Source organism: Mauremys reevesii, linkage group 13, assembly GCF_016161935.1.
Source record: "Mauremys reevesii isolate NIE-2019 linkage group 13, ASM1616193v1, whole genome shotgun sequence".
In the NCBI taxonomy this organism is placed as follows: Eukaryota; Metazoa; Chordata; order Testudines; family Geoemydidae; genus Mauremys; species Mauremys reevesii.
This window is the reverse complement of record NC_052635.1, coordinates 45825502-45849670: the sequence shown is the minus strand read 5'-3', so window position 1 is coordinate 45849670 and position 24169 is coordinate 45825502. Positions and strand designations below refer to the sequence as shown.

The window sequence follows — 24169 nt, the reverse complement described above, 5'->3', positions numbered from 1 at the left end:
CTCCTCAGCACCGGACCCGCTCACCACACTGTTGGTATCATTTCCCTTGGGCAGGGCACTGGTCTCTGGTGTCAGTGGTCTCTAGGCAGATCCAGGCCTCAACAGCCCCTCCGTGGTCTCCGGAAGGGGGCTTCTCCGGAACTGAGGGCCTCCTCAGCCTGTCACCTAGATCTCAACGGCGAGATTGGGCGTCTGAGCCGGCAGTTGGGCAATGGCAGCCTGCGCAGTGGCCTGCTCAGTGCCAAGGTTGGAATGCCTGTGGGGTCCCAGTCATTGCAATGCCCTCTTCGGTCCATTCGTTGGCTGCTGTCATGGAACAGCGGCCACTAGGCCCGGTACTGGAGGCACACGCGGTGGCCAAGTCTCGAGAGTTGTCAGCCACCATGCCTTATTCCAGCAGGTGGTCAACAACCTGGGCCTACAAATGGAGGAGATGGCTGAACAGGAGGAGACTCTATTCGATGTCCTGTCAGCCTTGATCCCTACCCGTATTGCACTACCTGTGCGTGAAGGGGTCCTCAAAGTTGCCATTTGGCAGACACCTTCCTCCAGCCCTCCCACCTCAAAACAAGTTGAGAGAAAGTACTTTGTCCTAGCCAAAAGTTTTTAGTATCTTTATACCCGCCCTCCCCACGGCTCACAGGTGGCCAATGAGAAGGAGAAGCAGGGGCACTCCAGTTCTACCCCAAAAAATAAGGAGGCCAAGCGGCTGGACTTGTTTGGAAAAAAAAAATTTATTCCACTGCAAGTCTACAGTTTCAGGTGGCAAACCACCAGGCCCTCCTGGGCTATTATAACTTCAATTTATGGGGGACTCTCGATAAATTTAAGGAGATTGGGCCCAGGAATTCATCACCCTGGTGCAGGAGGGCACCTCAGTGGCTCTCTGTGCCCTGCAGATTGCGTGGGATGTGGCGGACTTGGCGGCCGGGGTGGTGGCATCCGTGGTGGTGATGAAGCACAGCTCCTGGCTTCAAACCGCTGGGCTCTCTCAGGAGATGCAGACCTCCATTCAGGACCTTCCTTTTGATGGGAATGGTCTGTTTTCTGATCAAATGGATGCGAGGCTGCATGGGATGAAGGACACCAAAGCCACCCTCCGTTCACTGGGCATCCACATGCCGCAGTCTGCATGTCAGCCGTTCTGGCTGTCCCCACCACCAAGGTCGTGGCAATCTCATTCCGGACCTGTCAGGAGAAGGGACAGGGACACTACATTTGGTCGTTGCTGCCCTTCTGCCTCCCACTCACCTGCGCAGCCTAGCCAAGTTAAACATTCAGCAGGGCAGAAGCGCCCATTTTGATGGTGCAATCGAGAGCCACGCCCGAGCCAATTCCTTGGATCTGCTGCTGCTTTTCCTCAACCACCTTGTACCCTACCTCTCAGCCTGGTTTCGGGTTACTTCAGACTGTTGGGTCCTTCACATAATAGCTTTGGGCTATACCCTGCAATTCCTCCTTCCCCTTTCTTGTCCCTCTTCAGGGACCCTTCTGACGAGCAACTCCTCGTTCAGGAGGTCGCCAACCTTCTGCATCTGGGGGCCGTGGACGAGGCTCCTTGGAACGTGAAAGGAAAGGGGTTCTACTCCTGGTACTTCCTAATCCCGAAAGCGAAAGGGGGCCTCAGACCCATCCTCGACCTGCGCCGCCTCAACAAGTCTCTCAAGAAGTTGAAGTTTCACATGGTCTCCCTGGCCTCCATCGTCCCTTCCCTGGATCCGGGAGACTGGTACACTGCTCTCAACTTGAAAGATGCTTATTTCCATATTTCTATATTCCTGGGGCACAGTTCATGGCACTACCCTCTGGCCCCTCTTCGGCCCTGAGGGTGTTCACAAAGTGCATGGCGCTGGTGGCCGCTTACCTCAGGCGTCGGGGGGCACCTGTTTCCATATCTTGATGACTGGCTCATTCAAAGGCAGGTCTCCAGACCAGGTACAGAGAAGCCTTGATCTAGTGTACTCCACCTGCCGTGACCTGGGCCTGTTGATAAACACAGAAAAGTCCATGTTAACACCAATCCAATGCATAGAGTTCATTGGAGCCGTTCTTGACTCCACGCTGGCCAAGGGCTTCCTTCCGGAAGCGTGGTTTCAGGCCAGGGAGGACCTTATCGGCCATTTAAGAAACCATCCTCTCACTACATCCCACACTTACCTAAGTCTGATGGGACACATGGCCACATGCACATACGTGGTCGGCCATGCTCAACTTCATCTACGGCCTCTGCAGGTGTGACTAGTCTCAGTCTATACTCCCAACAGACACTCCCTGGACCGAGTGGTTTCGGTAATGAGCCATGCCCTTTTATCCCTGAATTGGTGGCTGGACCCCAAGTCGGTGCTGCAGGGGGTCCCCTTTGCATTGCCATCCCTGTCGCTGACTCTAGTCTCTGACACCTCAAATCTGGCCTGGGGAGCCCACCTGGGCGAACTCAGCACCCAGGGCTGTTGGCTATTGGACGATCTAGCCCTTCATATCAACATCAGGGAATTCAGAGCGGTTCACCTGGCCCACCAGGTGTTCTTGCCCCACCTAAAGGGCAAGGTTGTGCAGGTCCTCACGGACAATACCGCCACAATGTATTACATCAACAGGCAGATGAGGCCAGATCCTCAGCCCTTTGTCAGGAAGTGCTCAGCCTTTGGAACTTCTATGTGCGGCATGCCATTCATTCACCACCCATCTACCCGGCTCCAAGAACATCCTAGCAGATCACCTCAGCAGGACCTTCTTGTCCCTCCATCTGTAGGTGGTCCATGTAATTTTCCAAAGGTAGAGAACTCCCCAGGTGGACCTGTTTGCGCCCAGGCAGAACAGAAAATGCCACCAGTTCTGCTCTATCCAGGGTTTGGACAGAGGTTCCCTTTAGGACACCTTCCTCATTCCTTGAGCAAGGGTTTTCATGTATGCCTTTCCACCGGTACCACCGATCAACAGGGTCCTAGTGAAAGTCAAGCTGGACAGGGTGAGAGTTATCCTCGTGGCCCCGTCAGCGCTGGTTGGCATGCTGTTGGATCTTTTGGTAGCTGCCCCTCTTCCACTGCTTCTTTGACCAGAGCAGCTGTCGCAGAACCATGGCAACTTGCTGCATCCGAACCTGGCGGTGCTGCTTGGCTGTTGTGTAGCTGAGCGTGGATGAAAAAGCTTGTTTGGCCCATGTTCAGCAAGTTTTTCTCAACATCAGGAAACCCTTGACCAGGGCAACCTACCTGGCAAAATGGAAAAGGTTTGAGTAATGAGCCTTGGAACGGTGCCTTTGGGCCAAGCAGGCTTTGCTGCAGGATGTCCTGGACTACTTGCTGCATCTTAAGCTTCAAAGGTTGTTCCTCTCTTCTGTCAAGGTCCACCTGGCGGCCATCTTGGTGTTACATCCCCCGGTTCAGGTCAGGTCCCTCTTTGCCCACCCCATGACGGTGCAGTTCTTGAAAGGGCTGGAGTGCCTCTACCCCCACGTCCGGGAGCTGGTCCCACTGTGGGACCTGAATCTTGTGCTGTCGCGGCTCATGGTTCCCCCCTTCGAACCCTTGGCTCCTGCTCCCTCCTACACTTCTCCTGGAAGGTTTCTTTTTTGGTCGCTGTAACGTCAGCCTATAGGCTATCGGAGATCAGGATGCTCACTTCAGAACCTCCTTATATGATCGTATTCAAGGACTACTACTTCTTCAGCTGCACCTGCACCCGGCATTTTTGCCTGAGGTCATGACCCAGTTTCATACTGGCCAGGATATATATCTGCCGGTCCTTTGTCCTAAGCTTCATGCATCAGGTGAGGAGTGGGGGCTACACACCCTGGACGTAAGAAGGGTGCTGGCTTTCTGCATAGATAGAACAAAGCTATTCAGTAAGTTGATACAGCTGTTCGTGGTGGATAGGATGAAAGGTCACCCAGTGTCCACTCAGAGAAGCTCATCCTGGATCATGGCCTGCATCCATCACTGCTATTAGCTGACTAAGGTACCCACTCCGGCAGTCATGACGGTTCACTCGACTAGGGCTCAGGCGGCACTCAAGGAAGCAAAAATCTCCGATGACCGTGCATGTGGGCGTACGCACCCCTACAATAGAATGGACATGAGCAACACATCTTGAAGAACAACAGTTACAAAAGGTGAGTAACCGTTTTTCAGTCACCATCCTGAAAATGCACTGTCTGCCACGTTCTCAATAAGTTAACCTTTTCTTGGGCAAGCAGTGAGAAAATAAGTCGTTCGATATATCTGCTTTCTCAAAAGGAATGTGGAGACCTGAAAATTTGGGATCTCCCACTGCTTCATCAGTGTTGCTCAGATGGGCGTTTTCATTATCTTCGGCCCTGCTTATACTACTAAGGGAGTGTCTGTTGCAATTAAAATATTGTACCCCTCTCCACACTTCCCCAGCACATCCATTCTCCTCTGGGACCTTGTGTAGTCACAGTTTTAAGGAAAACTTAACTGGTGCAGCTCACCCTCTGCTAGCAATGGTGAGAGCTCTAGGGTAGAGCTGCCATCAGTGTTTTTACCATTGTGTCACCTAATGCTGTTCTGACTGACTTTGAAAGGTAAAGCTTCTGCATGACTGCATTAGGTTTTTACTTTTAACATGCTAGGTGGTGTCCTTGTCTGATATATCTGTTGAAAGGAGGGAACTCAGGGATGGGGGAGGGAATCAGAATCCTGTTTTTTAACATTTAAATCAATCTTCGATTTAAAAAAAAAGATGTAAAAAAAAGCCTTATTTGAATTTTCAACCATCTGCCTCAAGGTTCATTTATAATAAACTATTGTCTTCTGAATAAATAAAATAAATTCAAAATGTTGAAAAGGATCAGTATATTAAGAATTACATATGCTTAGTTTTCATCACAGCAGATTCATGACCCTGTACTCTGTGGTCTGCTTTATGAAACGCTGGAAATACAACTGGCTAAAGACTCTTCATAGCCTGGATTAAGGCATGACTTGCTGGTATTCCTTAAAACCCAGTTCTCTTAAAGCCAGATTTGCCCTCATAACCTTTGTGGTCACAGAATAGTCCTTGGGAGGGAAAGAAAGCTAAGGAAGGAACACAGTTTCTCTTGATGATGTGAACTTTTGCAGTGCTTTGTCAGCCAGTTGTCCAGTTCTCTCTCTGCATTGTAAAAGATGTCTATACAGGGAATATTTTGAATTAGTTTTGCATACGACGGTCATTTCAAAATAAAAAATAAGATTGCCTGACGGAGAGCAATCTCCACAGGTTAGGTTTATCTCTAATTTCTATAGTTCTTTGATATGAGGATCTCTGGAGGAAGTAGTAAGGAACAAAAGAGTGGCCTCTGCCTCACTCACCTACTGTAATGCCAACATCATTTTCTAGTTAAGACCATTCCACACATTCAAATGAATGTGTTCTTCCTCTCTGAACTGCCCCATATCTTATTTCTTTGTTCCTCTGCTTCATTCACTGTCTTCTGAATCATCCAGTAGGCGAGTTCCTTTCCAGAAACCCAAATTCATGTGCTTCATTGACACAGTTTGTCATTATTTGCTTTGTCTCCTTGGAGTGATGTCACTGTGGGGGTTTAACTACCTTTATTACAGAAAATGACAAGAAGGGGAGGGAGGGAAACAAAATAAACTAAAGCCTTTTAATGCTGTCTTTACAGGCAAAACGTTTGTCAACACTCTCCCTTCAGTATGAGAAGAGGTTAACAGATGAGCAGAAAGGAGGAAGAAAGAAAATAAAAATAGTCAACAATCTGGTATGTGTTTGTATTGAACAGTTTATCTGAGATAAAAAGGCTGCACCGGATATCTTACATATTTTATAGGAGGTGCATGTAGCAACACTGTAGTTAAAGTTACTCAGCAGTTTCCAGTATAAGACCCTGTTTCCAATTTCTTACATCTTGGCCAAACTTAAACCAGAAAATTTCCATGATGAGTATGTGACTCAGATTGAACTTTAGGGAGAATTTTCAGCTACAGTGGTCCACCCATTTCCAAAAAATAAATTAGGGGAAAATAAATTTGTTTTGCCCATGTTAAAAAAACAAAATCCTACAACCATTGAAGAAAAAAAATTCTAGCACCTTCAGGCTTTGGAGCAGGGACTTGAAATTTGGCAGGGATGTCACCCTAGTGTTAGAGATGTGCCTTTTCCATCCCTATGAAAATATGTCCAAATTTGGACAAGTTATAAGCATCTGAAAAATCAGAGTTTCTACAAGTTCAGTAGAGGTTTGTTTGTCAGCTAAATTTTCTGAAGATTCTGTCTGCATTGAGCATGTTCATAGATTCTAAGGCCATTGTGATCATCTAATCTGACTTCCTGTGTAGCACTGGCTGTAGAATTTCTCCAGATAATTCCTAGAGCAGATGCTTTCGAAAAATATCCAATCTTGATTTAAAAATAGTGAGTGATGGAGAATCCACCATGACCCCTGGTAAATTGTTCCCATAGCTAATTATTCTCACAGATAAAAATGTATGCCTTATTTCCTGTCTGAATTTGTCTAACTTCAGCTTCCAACCACTGGGTCGTGTTATACCTCTTTCTGCTAAATTTGAAGAGCCCATTATTAAATATTTGTTCCTAGGGCTATCAATTAATCGCAGTTAACTCATGATTATTTAAAAAACTAATCGCGATTAATCGCACTGTTAAACAATAGAATACCATCTGAAATTTATTATATATTTTTGATTGTTTTTCTACATTTTCAAATATCTTGATTTCAATTACAACACAGAATACAAAGTGTACAGTGCTCACTTTATATTTATTTTTATTACAAATATTTGCACTATAAAAATGATAAACAAAAGAAATAGTATTTTCCAATTCACCTCATTCAGGTACTGTAGAGCCAATCCCTTTATCGTGAAAGTGTAACTTACAAATGTAGAAAAAAAAATTTTGTTACATAACTGCATTCAAAAACAAAACAATGTAAAACTTTAGAGCCTACAAGTTCACCCAGTCCTACTTCTTGTTCAGCCAATTGCTAAGACAAACAAGTTTGTTTACATATACGAGAGATACTGCTGCCTGCTTCTTATTTACAGTGTCACCTGAAAGTGAGAACAGGCGTTCACATGGCACTTTTGTAGCCGGCATTGCAAGGTATTTACGTGCCAGATCTGCTAAGTATTCATATGCCCCTTCATGTTTTGGCCACCCTTCCAGAGGACATGCTTCTATGCTGATGATGCTCGTTAACAAAAATAATGCATTAATTACATTTGTGATTGAACTCTTTTGGAGGAGCATTGCATGTCTCCTGTTCTGTTTTACTTGCATTCTGCCATATAGTTCATGTTATAGCAGTCTCAGCTGATGACCCAGCGCATGTTCATTTTAAGAACACTTTCACAGCAGATTTGACAAAACGCAAAGAAGGTACCAATGTGAGATTTCAAAAAATAGCTACAGCACTTGACCCAAGGTTTAAGAATCTGAAGGGCTGTCCAAAATCTGAGAGGGATGAGATGTGGTGCATGCTTTCAGAAGTCTTAAAAGTGCAACACTCAGATGCGGAAACTACAGAACCCGAACCACCAAAAAAGAAAATCAACCTTCTGCTGGTGCATCTGAGTCAGATGATGAAAATGAACATGCTTCGGTCTGCTCTGCTTTAGATTGTTATCGAGCAGAACCCGTCATCAGCATGGATGCATGTCCGCTGGAATGGTGGTTGAATCATGAAAGGGACATATGAATCTTTAGCGCATCTGGCACGTAAATATCTTGCGATGCTGGCTGCAACAGTGCTATGTGAACGCCTCTTCTCACTTTCAGGTGACATAAACAAAAAGTGGACAGCATTATCTCCTGCAAATTGTAACCAAACTTGTTTGTCTGAGCAATTGGCTGAAGTATGACTGAGTGAACTTGTAGGCTCTAAAGTTTTACATTGTTTTATTTTTAAATGCAGTTATTTTTTGTACATAATTCTACATTTGTAAGTTCAACTTGCATGATAAAGCGGTTGCACTACAGTATTTTTATTAGGTGAATTGAAAAATACTATTTCTTTTGTTTTTTACAGTGCAAACATTTGTAATAAAAAATAAATATAAATTGAGCTCTGTACACTTCATATTCTGTTGTAATTGAAATCAGTATATTTGAAAATGTAGAAAACTTCAAAAAATATATAAATGGTATTCTATTATTGTTGAACAGCACAATTAATCGTGCGAATAATCGTGATTAATTTTTTTAATTGCTTAACAGCCCTATTTGTTACCCATGTAGGTACTTATAGACTTATAAATCTATAGACTTATAATCAAGTTACCCCATAACCTTTTCTTTGTTAAGATAAATAAAGTCTATAACGATAGGCATGTTTTCTAATCCTTTAATCATTCTCATGGCTCTTCTTATGATGTTGATAAATTGGAGAGGGTTTAAAGAACAGCCATACTGGGTCAGATCAATGGTCCATCTAGCGCAGTATCCTGTCTTCCGACAGTGGCCAATGCCAGGTGCTTCAGAGGGAATGAACAGAACACATAGTCATCAAGTGATCCATCCCCTCTCGCCCATTCCCAATTTCTGGCAAACAGAGGCTAGGGACATCATTCCTGAATTGTGAGCACCAGAACTGGACACAGGATTCCAGCAGCAGTCACACCAGTGCCAAATAGAGAGGTGAAATAACCTCTCTACTTCTACATCTGTTTGTGTATCCAAGGATCACATTAGCCTTCTTGGCCACTGCATCATGCTGGAAGCTCATGTTCAGCTAATAAGCCACCACGACCCCCCCAAATCTTTTTTTTAGTCACTGTTTCCCATGATAGTGTCCCCCATCCTGTAAATATGATGTACATTCTTGGTTCCCAGATGTCCACGTCTATATTTAGCCATATTAAAATGGTTCCAGCTCCTCACAGATTCTGTGTACTGACCAGATGGTGCATCTACCATCCCCACAGAGCAACTCTAGCACAGGGCAACAGAGACTGAGCAGGACTTTCCCTGCAGCTGCTTCTAGCAGGGACTCTTTTGCTGCAAGGCATCGGAACTAAGATGTCTTTCTTTTGTTTTCAGTGTTGCTTTCCCTACTGGCACCCCAGCAGAAACAGCCTGACTTGGATGCAGAGTAGTGAAGAACAAAGGGACAAGTGGGAAGAGATGCAGAGCTAGGGGACAAGGGCAGGAGCCTGGGTGGAAGGGAATTAGGAGCGGGAGCCCCAGGAGAGTTGAGGAGAAAGGCAGGAGCCAGGGTGAGGAATGATAAGAGCAGATGGGGAAGTGGGGGGAGAGGGGAACAGGATGGAAAGAACAGGAGCTGAGTGTGTGGGGAAGTATAGGAGCAAGGTTGTCAACATCCAGGACCTGCAGGAGCGGAAATAGCATCGAGGTACAGAGGCAGTTGCTGGGGAAGGGGGAAGAGGAGGACAGGGAAAGGCTGAGGGGACCGGGCATAAGGGTTTCTTATCTCTAGAGCACAATCCCCTACCAGACCTGGAACTGAGCCCATTATTCCTGAGATTCATCATTCCTTTGCTGTCTGGCAACTAGCTGTGAAACTCACTGCCAAAGTGTGTCTCCTTCCCCCTCCAGAGGCATGTCCACATGGAAGATATTAGCCTTCTACTGCTACTAGTTATTTCAATTAGCTCGAGTGGTAGAGGACTGTGCTATGGTCTAAAGATCCTAACCCTGCTGTTGACTCGTGTGTGCGTCAATATGGTTCCATATGGTGGAATTTTTGGTTTTGTTTTTTAAATTTTTAAGTTAAAAAACAACCAGGAAATTAAATTAAGGTTTCAAAGTCAAGCAATCAGTTGGTAGGGAATGCCTGCATTGAGGTTGCTTGTGAAATCTGAATTAGACCCTCTTGCGTAGATGCTTTATATTATACATTCTTTAATTACATGACCACATACTATTTTTTCCACAGGATTCCTACCTCATTTGTGCACAGGGATTGACAATGCTCTGGGAATGAATCATGGTTGTGTAGAGAAGGTGACTGTTGTCTGTAGGACCTCTACCTCATTTGTGCAGACATTTGAAAGGTGTGTGGTGAATGAGGCAGCCATCACGTAATTAAAGACTGCATTATAATACATATTCACAGCAGGGGCTGAATTAAGGTTGATGGTACTGCAGTGCCATTGATATACTGCTGACACCTAGTTTTGTCTCCTCCTTATCCAGTGTAGACAATACTGGGCTCAGTTGAGGATAGGCTGATACCTCAGCCTATCCTCAACTGAGAAGAAAGGGTGAAGTATTTTGAGGCTCTTCCTGGAGCTGCGTATGCCCATTTAGTAGAGAACATCTTCTCTCCCATTACAAGATGGCATGCAACCTCACAGTTCTTTTGTGCTGCTCATGGAGACTCAGATAGCAGCCATGACCAGTTGTGACTGGCAGAGAGATTACATGGTAACTTCACAGATGTAGGCTTAGCCACAATGAGCCGTGCTTTTGTCACCTCAGGGCTAAGCTCTTGCAGTGCACTCTGAAGATGACTCAGACTATGGTAGGTTCATCATGCAGCTGTCTGCCTGCAAGGTAGGAACTGATATGAGCACTACCCGCAGACTGCATATGCTTCTGGAGCCGTTTCAAGATACTGATGTTTATCTGCAAAGCCTGAAATGGATTAGGAACTAGCTGTTGAAATGACCACCTGTCGCTCCACATCCCACCATGGCAGTTGTGCTCAGGGATGCTGAGCCTGACAAAATCCAGGCTCAAACAGGAGTGGGAGCAGGGCCCTCAGCGGTGGAATTCACTGGCACCTAGATCATGCTGAATCAGTCTTGTAGCCCTCAAGGTGTGATTCAAGACTCATCTCTTTTGGCAGGCCTTCTCCTAAGAACAGAGTTGTGCAATGGACCTGCCTGCCTGCCCTAGAAAGCAATCCACCCAGAGTTCAGTTCCTCTAAAGCAGGCAGCAGTAATCCGTGAGGAAGGGGATAATAGTTTGTTCCTCTTCCTTGAGGGAGGGAACAGGTGAACATCTAAGTTTATGTTACAGGGATGAGTGTCTTAGGAGCATATATAATAAGAGTCTGGGAAATTGTTGCACACACAGGTATTGGAATTCCCCAAGGAGTCACCATTTGTTGTCCTAAAGGATATACCCATGGGGAAAGGCTTATGAGGAAGGGGTGTATTAAAATATACCACAGGCATTCTGTTCTGATTTATGAGCACACTATGATTCAGACCCAATTAACACAGCTGCTATCATAGAGTAACTAGGGGAGTAACAACAGAAATATAAGTTATATCCTTAGGAAAATCCCTACTGTGTTGCACTGTACAAGCCTATCTCCTGAAATTCCTGCTTCCATTCTGGAGTTACAGTGGCCAAGCATTAAACCAGGGGTGGGCAAACATTTTGGCCTGAGGGCCACACCTGGGAATAGAAATTGTATGGTGGGCCATGACTGCTCACAAAATTGGGGTTGGAGGGGGGTGAGGGCTCCGGGGTGGGGCCAGAAATGAGGAGTTCAGGGTGCGGGAGGGGGCTCCAGCTAGCAGTGTGGGCTCTGGGGTGGGTGCGGGGATGAGTTTGGGGTTTAGAAGGGGGTTTAGGCTGGGACCAAGGAGTTCGGAGGGTGGGAGGGGGATCAGGGCTGGGGCACAGGGTTGGAGTGTGGGAAGGGGTGCAGGCTCTGGCTGGGGGTGCGACCTCTGAGGTGGGGCTGGGGATGAGGTGCGGGAAGGTACTCCAGGCTGGGATCGAGGGGTTTGGAGATGGGGGAGGAGGATCAGGGCTGAGGCAGGGGGTTGGGGAGCAGGGGCAGGCTCCAGGCAGCGCTTACCTCAAGTGGCTCCCGGAAGCAGCAGCATGTCCCTTCTCTGGCTCCTACGGGGAGGCACGGCCAGGTGGCTCTGGGGACCACCCCATCCGCAGGCACTGCCCCTGCAGTTCCCATTGGACACGGTTCCTGGCCAATGGGAGCTGTGGGGGTGGTACTTGGAGTGGGGGCAGTGTGCAGAGTGGAGTGCCCTGGCTTCCCCTACATGTAGGAGCCGGAGGGGGGCCATGCCGCTGCTTCCGGGAGCCCTGCTCCCGGGCTGGAGCGCTGGAGGAGGGCACCGGATTTTGCTTGCAGGCTATAGTTTGCCCATCCCTGCATTAAACCCTACCAGCAATAATATTCCATCTGGTGGAGAAGCACTGGGACAGGCAGCGAAGGATCATCTCCGTATTCAGTGAGGGGCCTTTGGGAGAACTTCTTCATCGTCCAAAATAACTGTTTTTAGCTGGCTGGTTCTGGGCATCTTTCAAATTCCCTCCTTTTCGTGATTGAGGAAATAAATTTTACAATGCTCGATTCATCTCATTGCCTTGCTTGCCACTGTGCGTGTGTGTTTGTCAGCATCCTAAAGTAACCATGAGCTAAACTCCATCTGTTTCACGGAACCCATGCTGTACATACACAGAGGATGGCTAAATTCTTCCAGGGAGCTGTGAATTTCCAGCAGCCGGACACAATTGGGTTTGTGTTCCCTCCTGCAGCACTGAAACTTGTTTATCAGGAGATGGTGCATTGGTAATGCACATTTCTGAGCAACTGCCATTGTTTATAATGGAGTTAACAGGATGTTAGTCACTAATAAGCACTGCATTATGTTCTGTGCTTTGTAGTTAACTCATGTCATCTTTATTGATTGATGGTGGCTGTTCTGCAACTAGCTGAGGTGCTATATGTTGAAACAAAGTTCCTGGGCTTACTTATTCCCATATCAGTTAATCTCTCCAATGCATCCCATTTACCGAAAAACCTTGGTGGCCTTTTTGCAGCAAGCTGACAAAGTAGCAGACCCTGCTGAGCCAAAGAAGACCAGGGCCACATTGTTCATTGCAACAGTGAAGCAAGCCCTGAGCCAGCTACACTATGATCTCTTCTCAAAGGCTCTGCAGCAATACAAGAGGACCGATGACTTCCAAGCCATGTTATCGCAAATGAGCTCTCTTTTCATGGAGGACCAGAAAAAGCATATCCTGCTGCGAGGTATGGTGGTCTCCCTGAATGTATCCTATGGGACACAGCTTTTTTTCTTGGGATCTTGTCCCAAAGCAAGCACTTCTATGTCAAGTAGAATGCAGAAAAAAATCTTAATAATCCTTAGCATTTATATAGAGCTTTACATTTTCAAAGCACTGTGCAAACATTAATCAAGCTAGCCATTACAAGTTAGCTTCTATATTAAAACAGGCCTTATGGTTACATGAAATAAAATAAACAGTTTACATTGTTAGGGAATTTATGCTTTTCATGCACAGCTAATACATGAATAGACTTTAATATTGATAGGAAATATTATCTTAATCCAAATCTAGGGTGGAATTAAGACACTGATTGTGAGAAATTGATTATGTGCATTGGGGTGGTTTGATGTTAGAACTGAAAGTGACATTACTTTAGAGCTGTGGAGATTCTGTCTTTTTGGGTAAAGATGGTGATTGGGATGTGTAAAGCATTTCACTGTGAGGTTAGCATGGATAGTAATTTTGGTTTAACAGATGATTTTCTTTATTTTTGATGATTGTGTTGATAGGAAGTGGACCTGAGCTACCTTCATTCTATGCTGAAGTTTTTTGTTTTGGAATTTCCATGTTTTTTTACTGATCTTATTTATCAGCTTTTAAAATAGGAATGGGAGGGGACTGACAGGTTGCGTAGTGGGTAAATGATATGGGCAGCTACTGTGAAAAGGGAGCTAGAAAGGAAGGCTGGTGAGCTGACCAGCATGGCTCACTGCTGAATACCTATCAATCCTGTACTGGCATTTGGTTTTAATATTCAGTGCCCCATGTTGATATATCAAACGTTATAATAGCATCATAACACACCTGCAGCATAGCACAAGGCTGAAGGCCCATGAGTCCTGGTAGCCCAGGAGAAATTATGTTGTATTGTTCTAGAACGTGTCCTGGATTGTTATTAATGTCTCAAAATGAGAGTTGGTATCAATAGATTTTTAAGCATTATGAAACTCTGATTTCTTAGCTGTTGCTGTGGATAAGAGAAGTTACTAGTTTAGGTCAATTGAAAGCAGTTGTTAGTGGTTTAGAAGGAATGTGTGTCTGAGATGATGATGAGAGGCAGAATCTGCTCTGGGAAGACGCAAGAGAGGTCTTCTGGGAATCTTTTTAAAATTCCAGTGCTTTACATTTCTGAGTTGACAATGTTCATATCTTCCTCATATGCTCTAGGGAGTTATTTGTTTTTGTGGTTCTTTTCCTTTGGACAAAATATTTTTTTTAAATCCAAAACACTTATCAGCTGATTCTGACTTTTGCTGTTACTTATACTCGCTTTTCTCCAAATGGCAATAACTTTTTCTAGCACAATAGGAATAGTTAGGGAAGTGGATTGGACTGAAGAACTTGTGGATCTAAAGGCGGAGGAGGCCTGGAATTACTTCAAGTCAAAGTTGCAGAAACTATCAGAAGCCTGCATCCCAAGAAAGGGGAAAAAATTCATAGGCAGGAGTTGTAGACCAAGCTGGATGAGCAAGCATCTCAGAGAGGCGATTATGAAAAAGCAGAAAGCCTACAAGGAATGGAAGATGGGAGAGATCAGCAAGGAAAGCTACCTTATTGAGGTCAGAACATGTAGGGATAAAGTGAGAAAGGCCAAAAGCCATGTAGAGTTGGACCTTGCAAAGGGAATTAAAACCAATACTAAAAGGTTCTATAGCCATATAAATAAGAAGAAAACAAAGAAAGAAGTGGGACCGCTAAACACTGAGGATGGAGTGGAGGTTAAGGATAATCTAGGCATGGCCCAATATCTAAACAAATACTTTGCCTCAGTCTTTAATGAAGCTAATGAGGAGCTTAGGGATAATGATAGGATGACAAATGGGAATGAGGATATGGAGGTAGATATTACCACATCCAAGGTAGAAGCCAAACTCGAACAGCTTAATGGGACAAAATCAGAGGGCCCAGATAATCTTCATCCAAGAATGTTAAAGGAACTGGCACATGAAATTGCAAGCCCATTTAATGAATCCGTAAACTCGGGTTGTACCATACGACTGGAAAATTGCTAACATAGTTCCTATTTTTAAGAAAGGGAAAAAACGTGATCTGAGTAACTATAGGCCTGTTAGTTTGACATCTGTAGTATGCAAGGTCTTGGAAAAATTTTTGAAGGAGAAAGTAGTTAAGGACACTGAGGTCAGTGGTAATTGGGACAAAATACAACATGGTTTTACAAAAGGTAGATTGTGCCAAACCAACCTGATCTCCTTCTTTGAGAAGGTAACAGATTTTTTAGACAAAGAAAACGCAGTGGATCTAATTTACCTAGCTTTCAGTAAGGCATTTGATACGGTTCCACATGGGAAATTATTAGTTAAATTGGAAAAGATGGGGATCAATATGAAAATTGAAAGGTGGATAAGGAACTGGCTAAAGGTGAGACTACAATGGGTCGTACTGAAAGATGAACTGTCAGGCTGGAAGGAGGTTACTAGTGAAGTTCCTCAGGGATCGGTTTTGGGACCTAATCTTATTTAATCTTTTTATTACTGACCTTGGCACAAAAAGTGGGAATGTGCTAATAAAGTTTGCGGATGACACAAAGCTGGGAAGTATTGCTAACACAGAGAAGGACTGGGATATCATACAGGAAGATCTGGATGACCTTGTAAACTGTAGTAATAGTAATAGGATGAAATTTAATAGTGAAAAGTGCGAGGTCATGCATTTAGGGATTAATAACAAGAATTTTGGTTATAAATTGGGGACGCATCAGTTGGAAGTAAAAGAGGAGGAGAAGAACTTTGGAGTATTGGTTGATCACAGGATGACTATGAGCTGCCAACGTGATATGGCCGTTAAAAAAGCTAATGCGGTTTTAGGATACATCAGGCAAGGTATTTCCAGTAAAGACAAGGAGTTGTTAGTACCGTTATACAAGGCACTGGTGAGACCTCATCTGGAATATTGTGTGCAGTTCTGGTCTCCCATGTTTAAGAAGGATGAATTCAAACTGGAACAGGTACAGAGAAGGGCTACTAGGTTGATCCGAGGAATGGAAAACCTGTCTCATGAAAGGAGACTCAAAGAGCTTGGCTTGTTTAGCCTAACCAAAAGAAGGCTGAGGGGGGATATGATTGCTCTTTATAAATATATCAGAGGGATAAATATCAGGGAGGGAGAGGAATTATTTAAGCTTAGTACCAATGTGGACAAAAGAACAAATGGATATAAACTGGACATTAGGAGGTTTAGACTTGAAATTAGATGAAGGTTCCTAACCATTAGAGGAGTGAAGTTCTGGAACAGCCTTCCAAGGGGAGAAGTGGGGGCAAAAGACATATCTGGCTTCAAGACTAAGCTTGATAAGTTTATGGAGGGGATTGTATGATGGGATAGCCTAATTTTGGCAATTAATTTGGCAATTGATCTTTGATTATTAGCAGGTAAATATGCCCAATGGTCTGTGATGGGATGTTAGATGGGGTGGGATCTGAGTTACTACAGAGAATTCTTTCCTTGTTGTCTGGCTGGTGAATCTTGCCCACATGCTCAGGGTTTAAGTGATCGCCATATTTGGGGCTGGGAAGGCATTTTCCTCCAGGGCAGATTGGCAGAGGCCCTGGGGGTTTATCGCCTTCCTCTGCAGCATGGGGCACGGGTCACTTGCTGGAGGATTCTCTGCACCTTAAGGTCTTTAAACCACGATTTGAGGACTTCAGTAACTCAGACATAGGTTAGGGGTTTGTTACAGGAGTGGGTGGGTGAGATTCTGTGGCCTGCATTGTGCAGGAGGTCAGACTAGATGATCATAATGGTCCCTTCTGACCTTAGAGTCTATGAGTTAGTGTTACAGTAAATCTCAGGTTTTTCATCTTTTGATTTCCTAACTAATAGTTCATTCATGTCCCCCACACTTTACTGTTTTTAAATTAGAAATAGGGGAACAAATGACTGAGTTAAGGGAGTCTCCAACCTGTGCTCTTTTACTTTTCTAACATCATTATTAGTCGGGGAGGCAATGGAGGGCACAGGACTATGAGTTGGAAACCTAGGTTTTATTCCCCGGTCTGCTGATAACTTATGTGATCATGGGCATGTGACTTAACCCCTCTCTCTGCCTTAGGGCTTGTACACTCTATAAACTTAAGTCAATTTAAGTCAACGTACAGCCACAGCCGTAATTAAAACGATGGTTCATGTCCATACTTGCTCCTTCTGTCAGCAGTGCACGTCCTCACCAGGAGAGCTTACACCAGGTGTCGGCAACCTCTGGCACGCAGCTCGCCAGGGTAAGCACCCTGGCGGGCCAGGCCAGTTTGTTTACCTGCCGTGTCGGCAGGTTCGGTGGACTGCGGCGCCCACTGGCCACGGTTTGCCGTCCCAGGCCAACAGGGGTGGTGGGAAGCTGCGGCCAGCACATCTCTTGGCCTGGGACGGCTGATCGCGGCCAGTGGGAGCCGCGATCGGCCGAAAGTGCTGACGCAGCAGGTAAACAAACTGGCCCGGCCGGCCAGGGTGCTTAACCTGGTGAGCTGCGTCCCAGAGGTTGCCAACCCCTGGCTTACACCGACTGAAGTGGGGCATTGTGGCACACTGACAGCTGGAACCCAGCATCTTTGGGGCTGACATCCTCAGCTGTAGGCACAGAGATCACAACTGCGACCCCTACCCCTACAGCCCAAGCAGTCAGCCTGGTGTGGGATTACAGCTGTTAGCCCCCCTGTGCTGGCAGCCCCAGCTGTGAGCCCTTGTCACAGCAGGGAGCCTACCAGCAGTGAAATTGACATTCTTGTGAGTTTCACGGCTGCGATTATTTCACATTTCTGCTCTGGGTCCTGCTGTTGGCCTGCAGGCACTCCTTTCCCCCAGTCCCTCACCAGGAGGCAGCAGCTGGGCGCTGGGCTGTCAGCAGGCAGAGCTCCTGCTTTGAGCCCCACTGCTGTCTCTTGGTGAGGGGTTGGGAGTCAGAGAGGACAGCCCAAGCCCCCCGTCCCTGCTGCCTCCTCCTGTTGAGGGACTGAGTCGGGGAGAAGAGCCCAGGTCTGGGTGGCGGTTGGGCTTGGGCTCTCCCTCCCCAATCTGTCACCAGGAGGCAGTAACAGCTCTAAGCCTGTGCCCCACTGACAGCTCGGGCTGTCAGCGCTGGGGGTGGGATGGGGATGGGTCCAGCTGTCAGCCCCCTTGGCTAACACAGACACTGTCACCCTAAGCACATAGACATAAGCACTACGCCTCTCGTGGAGGTGGAGTTACTATGTCTATGTAGCGGCCCGCTTACTTTGATAGAAGCAGCAATGTGATGTAGCTGCCTTACGTTGATCTAACTCTGTAGTGTAGACCAAGCCATTATTTCTTCACCTTTTTATAAGTGCTTTGAATTCAAGGAGTGAGAAGTACTATATAAGCACTTAGTAGAAATAGCTGCAGTAACAGATTTTTTTCAGTGTGTCCATATCATGTTATAAATATGTGCAACTGTGACATACGGTAAAATTCTCAAAAGCACCAAAGTCCCATTTTCAAAAGTAAGTTAGGCACTTAAAAGCCTGGATTTTATTGAGAGTAAATGGACTTGGTCTCTTAAGTGCCTCAGTCACTTTTGAGAATGGAACTTAGGTGCTTTATATGGCTCCAAAACTTGTCTCTCTCACCAACAGAAGTTGGTCCAACAAAAAATGTTACCTCCCCACCTTATTTCTGAGACTTCTAAATCAGATTGAAAATTTTACCTGCTGTCTGAACTGCAAGTTCTTCCAGCAGCAGGTGTCTGGAATTTTCTGTGTGTTGGGATGTATAAATTTCATGTGTGAACTTCTTTCCTCTTTCTTTAATGGAAGAATTTTACCAGTTTGTTCGACCTCAGCATAAAAAGCAGTTTGACGAAGCATGCTGTAGTCTGACTGGAGTGGGCTGTGGCTACAAACCTGAACACAGCCTCCTGCGAGAGGAAAGAGAGGTGTTGGCCAAGAAGGCAGGTGAGGCACACATAGCTGAGTGCTTTAATAGATATTTTCCATCAGCTCAAAAGTATTGGTAGCAAATCTGCATCAGCTGATTTCCATGACTGTGTAAGCTGTATCCCTCCATGAGATATAGAAGGTGGAAGTTAGAGAGAGTGTGTGTGTTTTAATAACTTTTTTTAAAACTGAAAATTAATTAACCTGGAGGCTGAAACACGGATCCTGTCAATCTGGAGGGGGTTATAGAGGGACAGGGGTTTGTTCTTCTGAGTATAAGACACTGCAATATAAGGCAATGCCTGCTGTGTGTGATGTTTTTCGTTACAGTTAGATAAAATACACAGGGTTTGGCTATGCCTGAAATCCAGGAAAGCTTTGTGACTGCAGAAGGATGGGATTGTGGAGGAGCAGGGGGGAGGCGGGTTTGATATTCATTCTCCTGGTCCTCTTTTCACCAAAAAAAATGCACCAGGTGCAGTGCTTGAGGAGAGAGATACTAGGAAATTCCAGGTTTCTGATGGCTCTGTGAACAGCTTTCCACATACCTTCTGAAGGCTGAGGAGCTTAGACATTCACTGTTAGCTGACTAGTTTAATTTAATAGGGGGAAAGCAGTGTCTGCCGAAAACAACATTCTCAGAGGGTTCATCCAGCCTGCTAAACTCCCAGCTGCATCTGAACAAGGGAGGATCCCACCTGACCTCTGGGCTGAATAGAACAGGTACGCTTTCTATAAAGAAATAGCAGTGCAAATTCCCAGTTTGATTGTTGTCTGTCAATATCCATCTGTTGTTCCTTGTCTTATTTTTAGATTGTGAGCTGTTTGGGGGAGAGGCCATCTTTTTGTTATGTTTATACAGCACAAAAGGTCCTTGTCCATGACTGGGCTCTTAAGTACTTTGGCAGTACAAACAACTAATAAATTGTGTCGAGTGGAAATGGATTTTGAGGCCTCTAAACTATGCTAGCATTGTATAAAATGAAACACCAAGCACGTGATTTAAATCAAGTGTATGTGAAGGTATAACCACCTAAAGTCAGAAGTTTGAGTTAAGGGTGTGTCTTTGCATCTGATTTACTCCAGGGTGGGAAATGTGATCTGAGCACAGGAACTGTTAACCTTCCAGCCACTCAGCAGCCCCTGTCTGTTTTTTCCAGGCTTTCAAGAAGAGAGCAATTTAGGAGGGGTGGGTTAAATGAAACTGGTTAGGAAGGTGCCACTTACAGCCTGGCCAGTGGGTGGCTGAAAGCTTGGCTGGAACAACACGAATGACATGTTGTGATTGGTGCTGTCTCTGTGAGGCTAATGGACTGATCGATCAAGATGATCAAAGTTAGAAAGGAGAGGCTGAGGGGTATTCATATTTTGATGATGGTATTTTACTTGTAATGTATGTGTGTCCCTGGGGTTTGGGGTGCAATCCAGACCAGTGAGAGGTTGTCGCCCCTTACCCTGTAACCCTGAGGGCCTCACGGTGCCTTGGTACAGTAGCTCCCAGCCTCAGACGCTCACAGTCAGCAACAAGCATGCAGCTCTGTGTGTCTGTGTGCTATGCTATAGTTCAGCAACTCTGACCATAGCAGCCTGTCCACAGCCCCACTCACACTTCTACCAATCTTAGTTACAAGCAGCAAGATACTCCAACACACTCCCAGTCCCTGATTTTCCCAAAATTGTGTGCTCTGCAATGTCCAGGCCTCTGCTGGACAGTTTAGAGAAATAATAAGGTTAGTTTGTTCCTTAAAGAGACAAAAGAAGATCACAACTTATTAACTTAACTGGGGTAAACACACCCTTTCCTTCAAACACAGCACTGAGTTAGTTTATAGTAAAAATAAAACAAATTTATGGAGATAGTAAGTGGTGCCAACTAAAAGGAATAAAAGTAGAGATGGTTACAAGCAAGTAAAAGTGAAAACACACCTCTAAAAGTCTAAAACTTAATCTTGCGAGGTACAGACTTTGTTCAAGATGGTTTCTCTCAACGATCTTCCTCCTTCCCAGCCATAGCTGACTTTCCCTCAGGCAGGACTTTCCACAGAAGTACACGGTGCTGGCTTCCCTTGTCTTCCTAGGTGAAAGATCATTGCCTAAGCAGATTTCTCACTTATATTCAGTTTTCAGAGACTTCAAAACCCCTTTCCTCCCCTTGGTTGAAAGACCCATCTTTCTGAGTTTGCAAGAACTTTGTTCCCTTGTGTCTGTCTAGTGATGGGTGCCAAAGATGGCTGCTGCTTTGAGGAGTGTCCCTGTGGGTGCCCCACTTTAGGTGAATCTACATCTCTGCGCTTGTAATCGGAGATTTTTAGCAGCAGTGCCTGGTTGGGTCGCACATGCACTGTCCCCATCTTGCGCCACCTCAGGCAGTTACATAGTGCTGTGCAACCAACCCCGCTCAGTTCCTTCTCTACTGCCCTTGATTTGACGGTGCACTGCAGCACTTCTGTACTTTAGCTTTCGCTAGTTTTAACTTTACAATATTAGTTGGTTAGTAGTTAGTCAATAGTTACTTACACTTCCCTGTTTATTTTCTTTAAAAAAAACAACCACCTTTTTTTCTTATCGTAGGAATTTAAGTTTCAGTTGTTAGGACACCCCTTAGTGTAACATGGTTACCCTCCATCGTGGGAGAAACCCTACTTTGAGGGGCATGCCCGGCTTCCTGGGTTTTAAACATTGCCTCACTAGTGACTCAATCCTGGTCTCTGATGGGCACTCACAGTGTGTCTGCTGCCTCGGTGAGACACACCTCAAAAGTGCACCCACTGCCACAACTTGAAACTCTGTGCCAGGAAGGCTAGAGACTTGCAGCTAAAACTTCTCATGATGGAAAAGTCTTTATGCTACACATCCGATCTGGGATCACTGACCCTTCCAGGGCAATGGTTTCCTATGGTGGCATCTGACAGAGGTTCTCCTCCACGCTCTCTGGGGAAGAGGAGCATTCTGCCAAGAAGGCAGCAAAAAAGCAGGTTTTGACCTCCCCTCCGCAGGAATCTGCCAAAAAGCGGTGTTCCCTGATTTGATAGATCCCTTCGGTACCAACCGCACGGAGACCTTCCACCTCTGAGATAATGGGACCATCTGGTACCATGGGTATCTCACAAGCAAAAGACCCTAAGTAGGCTGGCTCAGAAAAAGGCAGTAAAGGGGAGACCTACAATCCCTGCCTCGGTACCGTCGGAGCTGCTCAAACATGCAACACCAAGCATCTTGACAAGGCTACAGACTATGACACCACCTTCTGCCTCTGCAGTGCATAGCGCACAAAAGGCATCAGTACCACCAGCACCACTTTCTTCGGTACCAATGCTCTTAGTACTGCAACTGTTTCTCTGCCACAAAGATCTTCTGGTGTCCTCACAACCAGAATCTCCACGCCTTGGTATCAACCTCACTCCAGAACGCTTGGTACTGAGCCATCTTACTACACCACCCAGATCAGTTCCTCCTTTATCTAGTGATGAGGATGAAGGTGAAATCTGCTCCTCCCATCACTCCTCGCCTATCCACGCAGCTATTAGACCAGACCCACCAGAACACCATAAATATCACCCAGGACTGTACCAGTCTTTAAGGAACAAGACTGGTGCAGGCACCCATGGATGCCACTACCCATGCCATTTCTACCAGAGGGGCCTTAAGAACATAAGAATGGCCATACTGGGTCAGACCGAAGGTCTATCTAGCCCAGTATCCTGTCTTCCAACAGTGGCCAATGCTGGGTGCCCCAGAGGGAATGAACAGAATTGGAAATCATTGTGATTCATCCCCTGTTGCCCATTCCCAGATTCTGGCAAACAGAGGTTAGGGACACCATCCCTGACCAGCCTGGCTAATAGCCATTGATGGACCTATCCTCCAAGAATTTATCTAGTTCTTTTTTGAACCCTGTTACAGTCTTGGCCTTCACAACATCCCTGGGCAAGGAGTTCCACAGGTTGACTGTGCGTTGTGTGAAGAAATACTTCCTTTTGTTTGTTTTAAACCTGCTGCCTATTGATTTAATTTGGTGACCACTAGTTCTTGTGTTATGAGAAGGAGTAAATAACATTTCCTTATTTACTTTCTCCACACCAATCATGATTTTATAGACCTCAATCATGTCGTCTCTTTTCTAAGCCGAAAAATCCCAGTCTTATTAATCTCTCCTCATACCATACCCCTAATCATTTTTGTTGCCCTTTTCTGAACCTATTCTAATTCCAGTATATTTTTTGAGAGATTTATATAGAGGCAATATTCTATTTTCTGTCTTATTATCTATCCCTTTCTTAATGATTCCCAACATTCTGTTCCCTTTTTTGACAGCCGCTGCACAGTGAGCGGATGTTTTCAGAGAAATATCCACAGTGACTCCAAGATCTTTCTTGAGTGGTCACAGCTAAATTAGACCCCATCATTTTATATGTATAGTTGGGATTATGTTTTCCAATGTGCATTACTTTGCATTTATCAACCTTGAATTTCATCTGCCATTTTGTTGCCCGGTCACCCAGTTTTGAGAGATCCTTTTGTAGCTCTTCACAGTCTGCCTGGGACTTAACTATCTTGAGTAGTTTTGTATCATATGCAAATTTTGCCACCTCACTGTTTACCCCTTTTTCCAGATAATTTATGACTATGTTGAATAGGACTGGGCCCAGTACAGACTCCTGGGGGACACCACTATTTACCTCTCTCCATTCTGAAAACTGACCATTTATTCCTACCCTTTGTTTCCTATCTTTTTACCAGTTACCAATCCATGAGAGAACCTTCCCTCTTATCCCATGACAGCTCACTTTGCTTAATAGCCTTTGCTGAGGGACCTTGTCAAAAGCTTTCTGAAAAATCTAAGTACGTTATATCCACTAGATACCCCCTGTCCACATGGTTGTTGACCCCCTCAAGGAATTCTACTTTGTTGTTTAGCCATGGTGGCTCTTTTTTGGTTCTCTTACTATGTTTTTTAATTTGGGGTATATGTTTAAGTTGAGCATCTATTATGGTGTCTTTAAAAAGTTTCCACACAGCTTGCAGAGATTTCACTTTTGGTGGTAGAGGATGTGAATGAAAGGGGCAGACAACATCACTCCAGAACCACCCCGTATGATGGACTGGAGAGGTTAGACTTTTTTGGACATAAGGCCCACTCATCAGCAACCCTACAATTTGGGTTTGCCAATTACGAAGCATTGATGGCCAAATATATTTACACAAATTATTCAAAAATATCTGAATTTATTTATTTTCTAACCAACGACGAAAAAAAGCAATTAAAAGT

The 24169-nt window shown here is 45.2% G+C and overlaps 1 protein-coding gene and 1 long non-coding RNA gene across 8 annotated transcripts in view; one reads left to right on the top strand and one right to left on the bottom strand.

Moving 5' to 3' along the window:
* Positions 1-24169, top strand: part of RTEL1 (regulator of telomere elongation helicase 1) — a 110651-nt gene that overhangs the window by 70872 nt on the left and 15610 nt on the right. For all 7 annotated transcript variants that reach the window (XR_005587562.1, XR_005587563.1, XM_039497228.1 and 4 more), the window contains exons 28-31: positions 5630-5725; positions 12749-12959; positions 18781-18918; positions 19507-19623. Coding sequence is in view for 5 of the 7 variants with exons in the window: in XM_039497228.1 (XP_039353162.1) it covers positions 5630-5725; positions 12749-12959; positions 18781-18918; positions 19507-19623 (562 nt within the window). In the remaining 2 variants the exon portion in view is untranslated. The remainder of the gene's footprint in view (positions 1-5629; positions 5726-12748; positions 12960-18780; positions 18919-19506; positions 19624-24169) is intronic.
* Positions 716-5522, bottom strand: LOC120379738. The gene is made up of 3 exons (XR_005587564.1): positions 5313-5522; positions 1865-1983; positions 716-1188 (listed from the first exon to the last, which is right to left on the bottom strand). It is a non-coding gene; the product is annotated as an uncharacterized LOC120379738 (long non-coding RNA).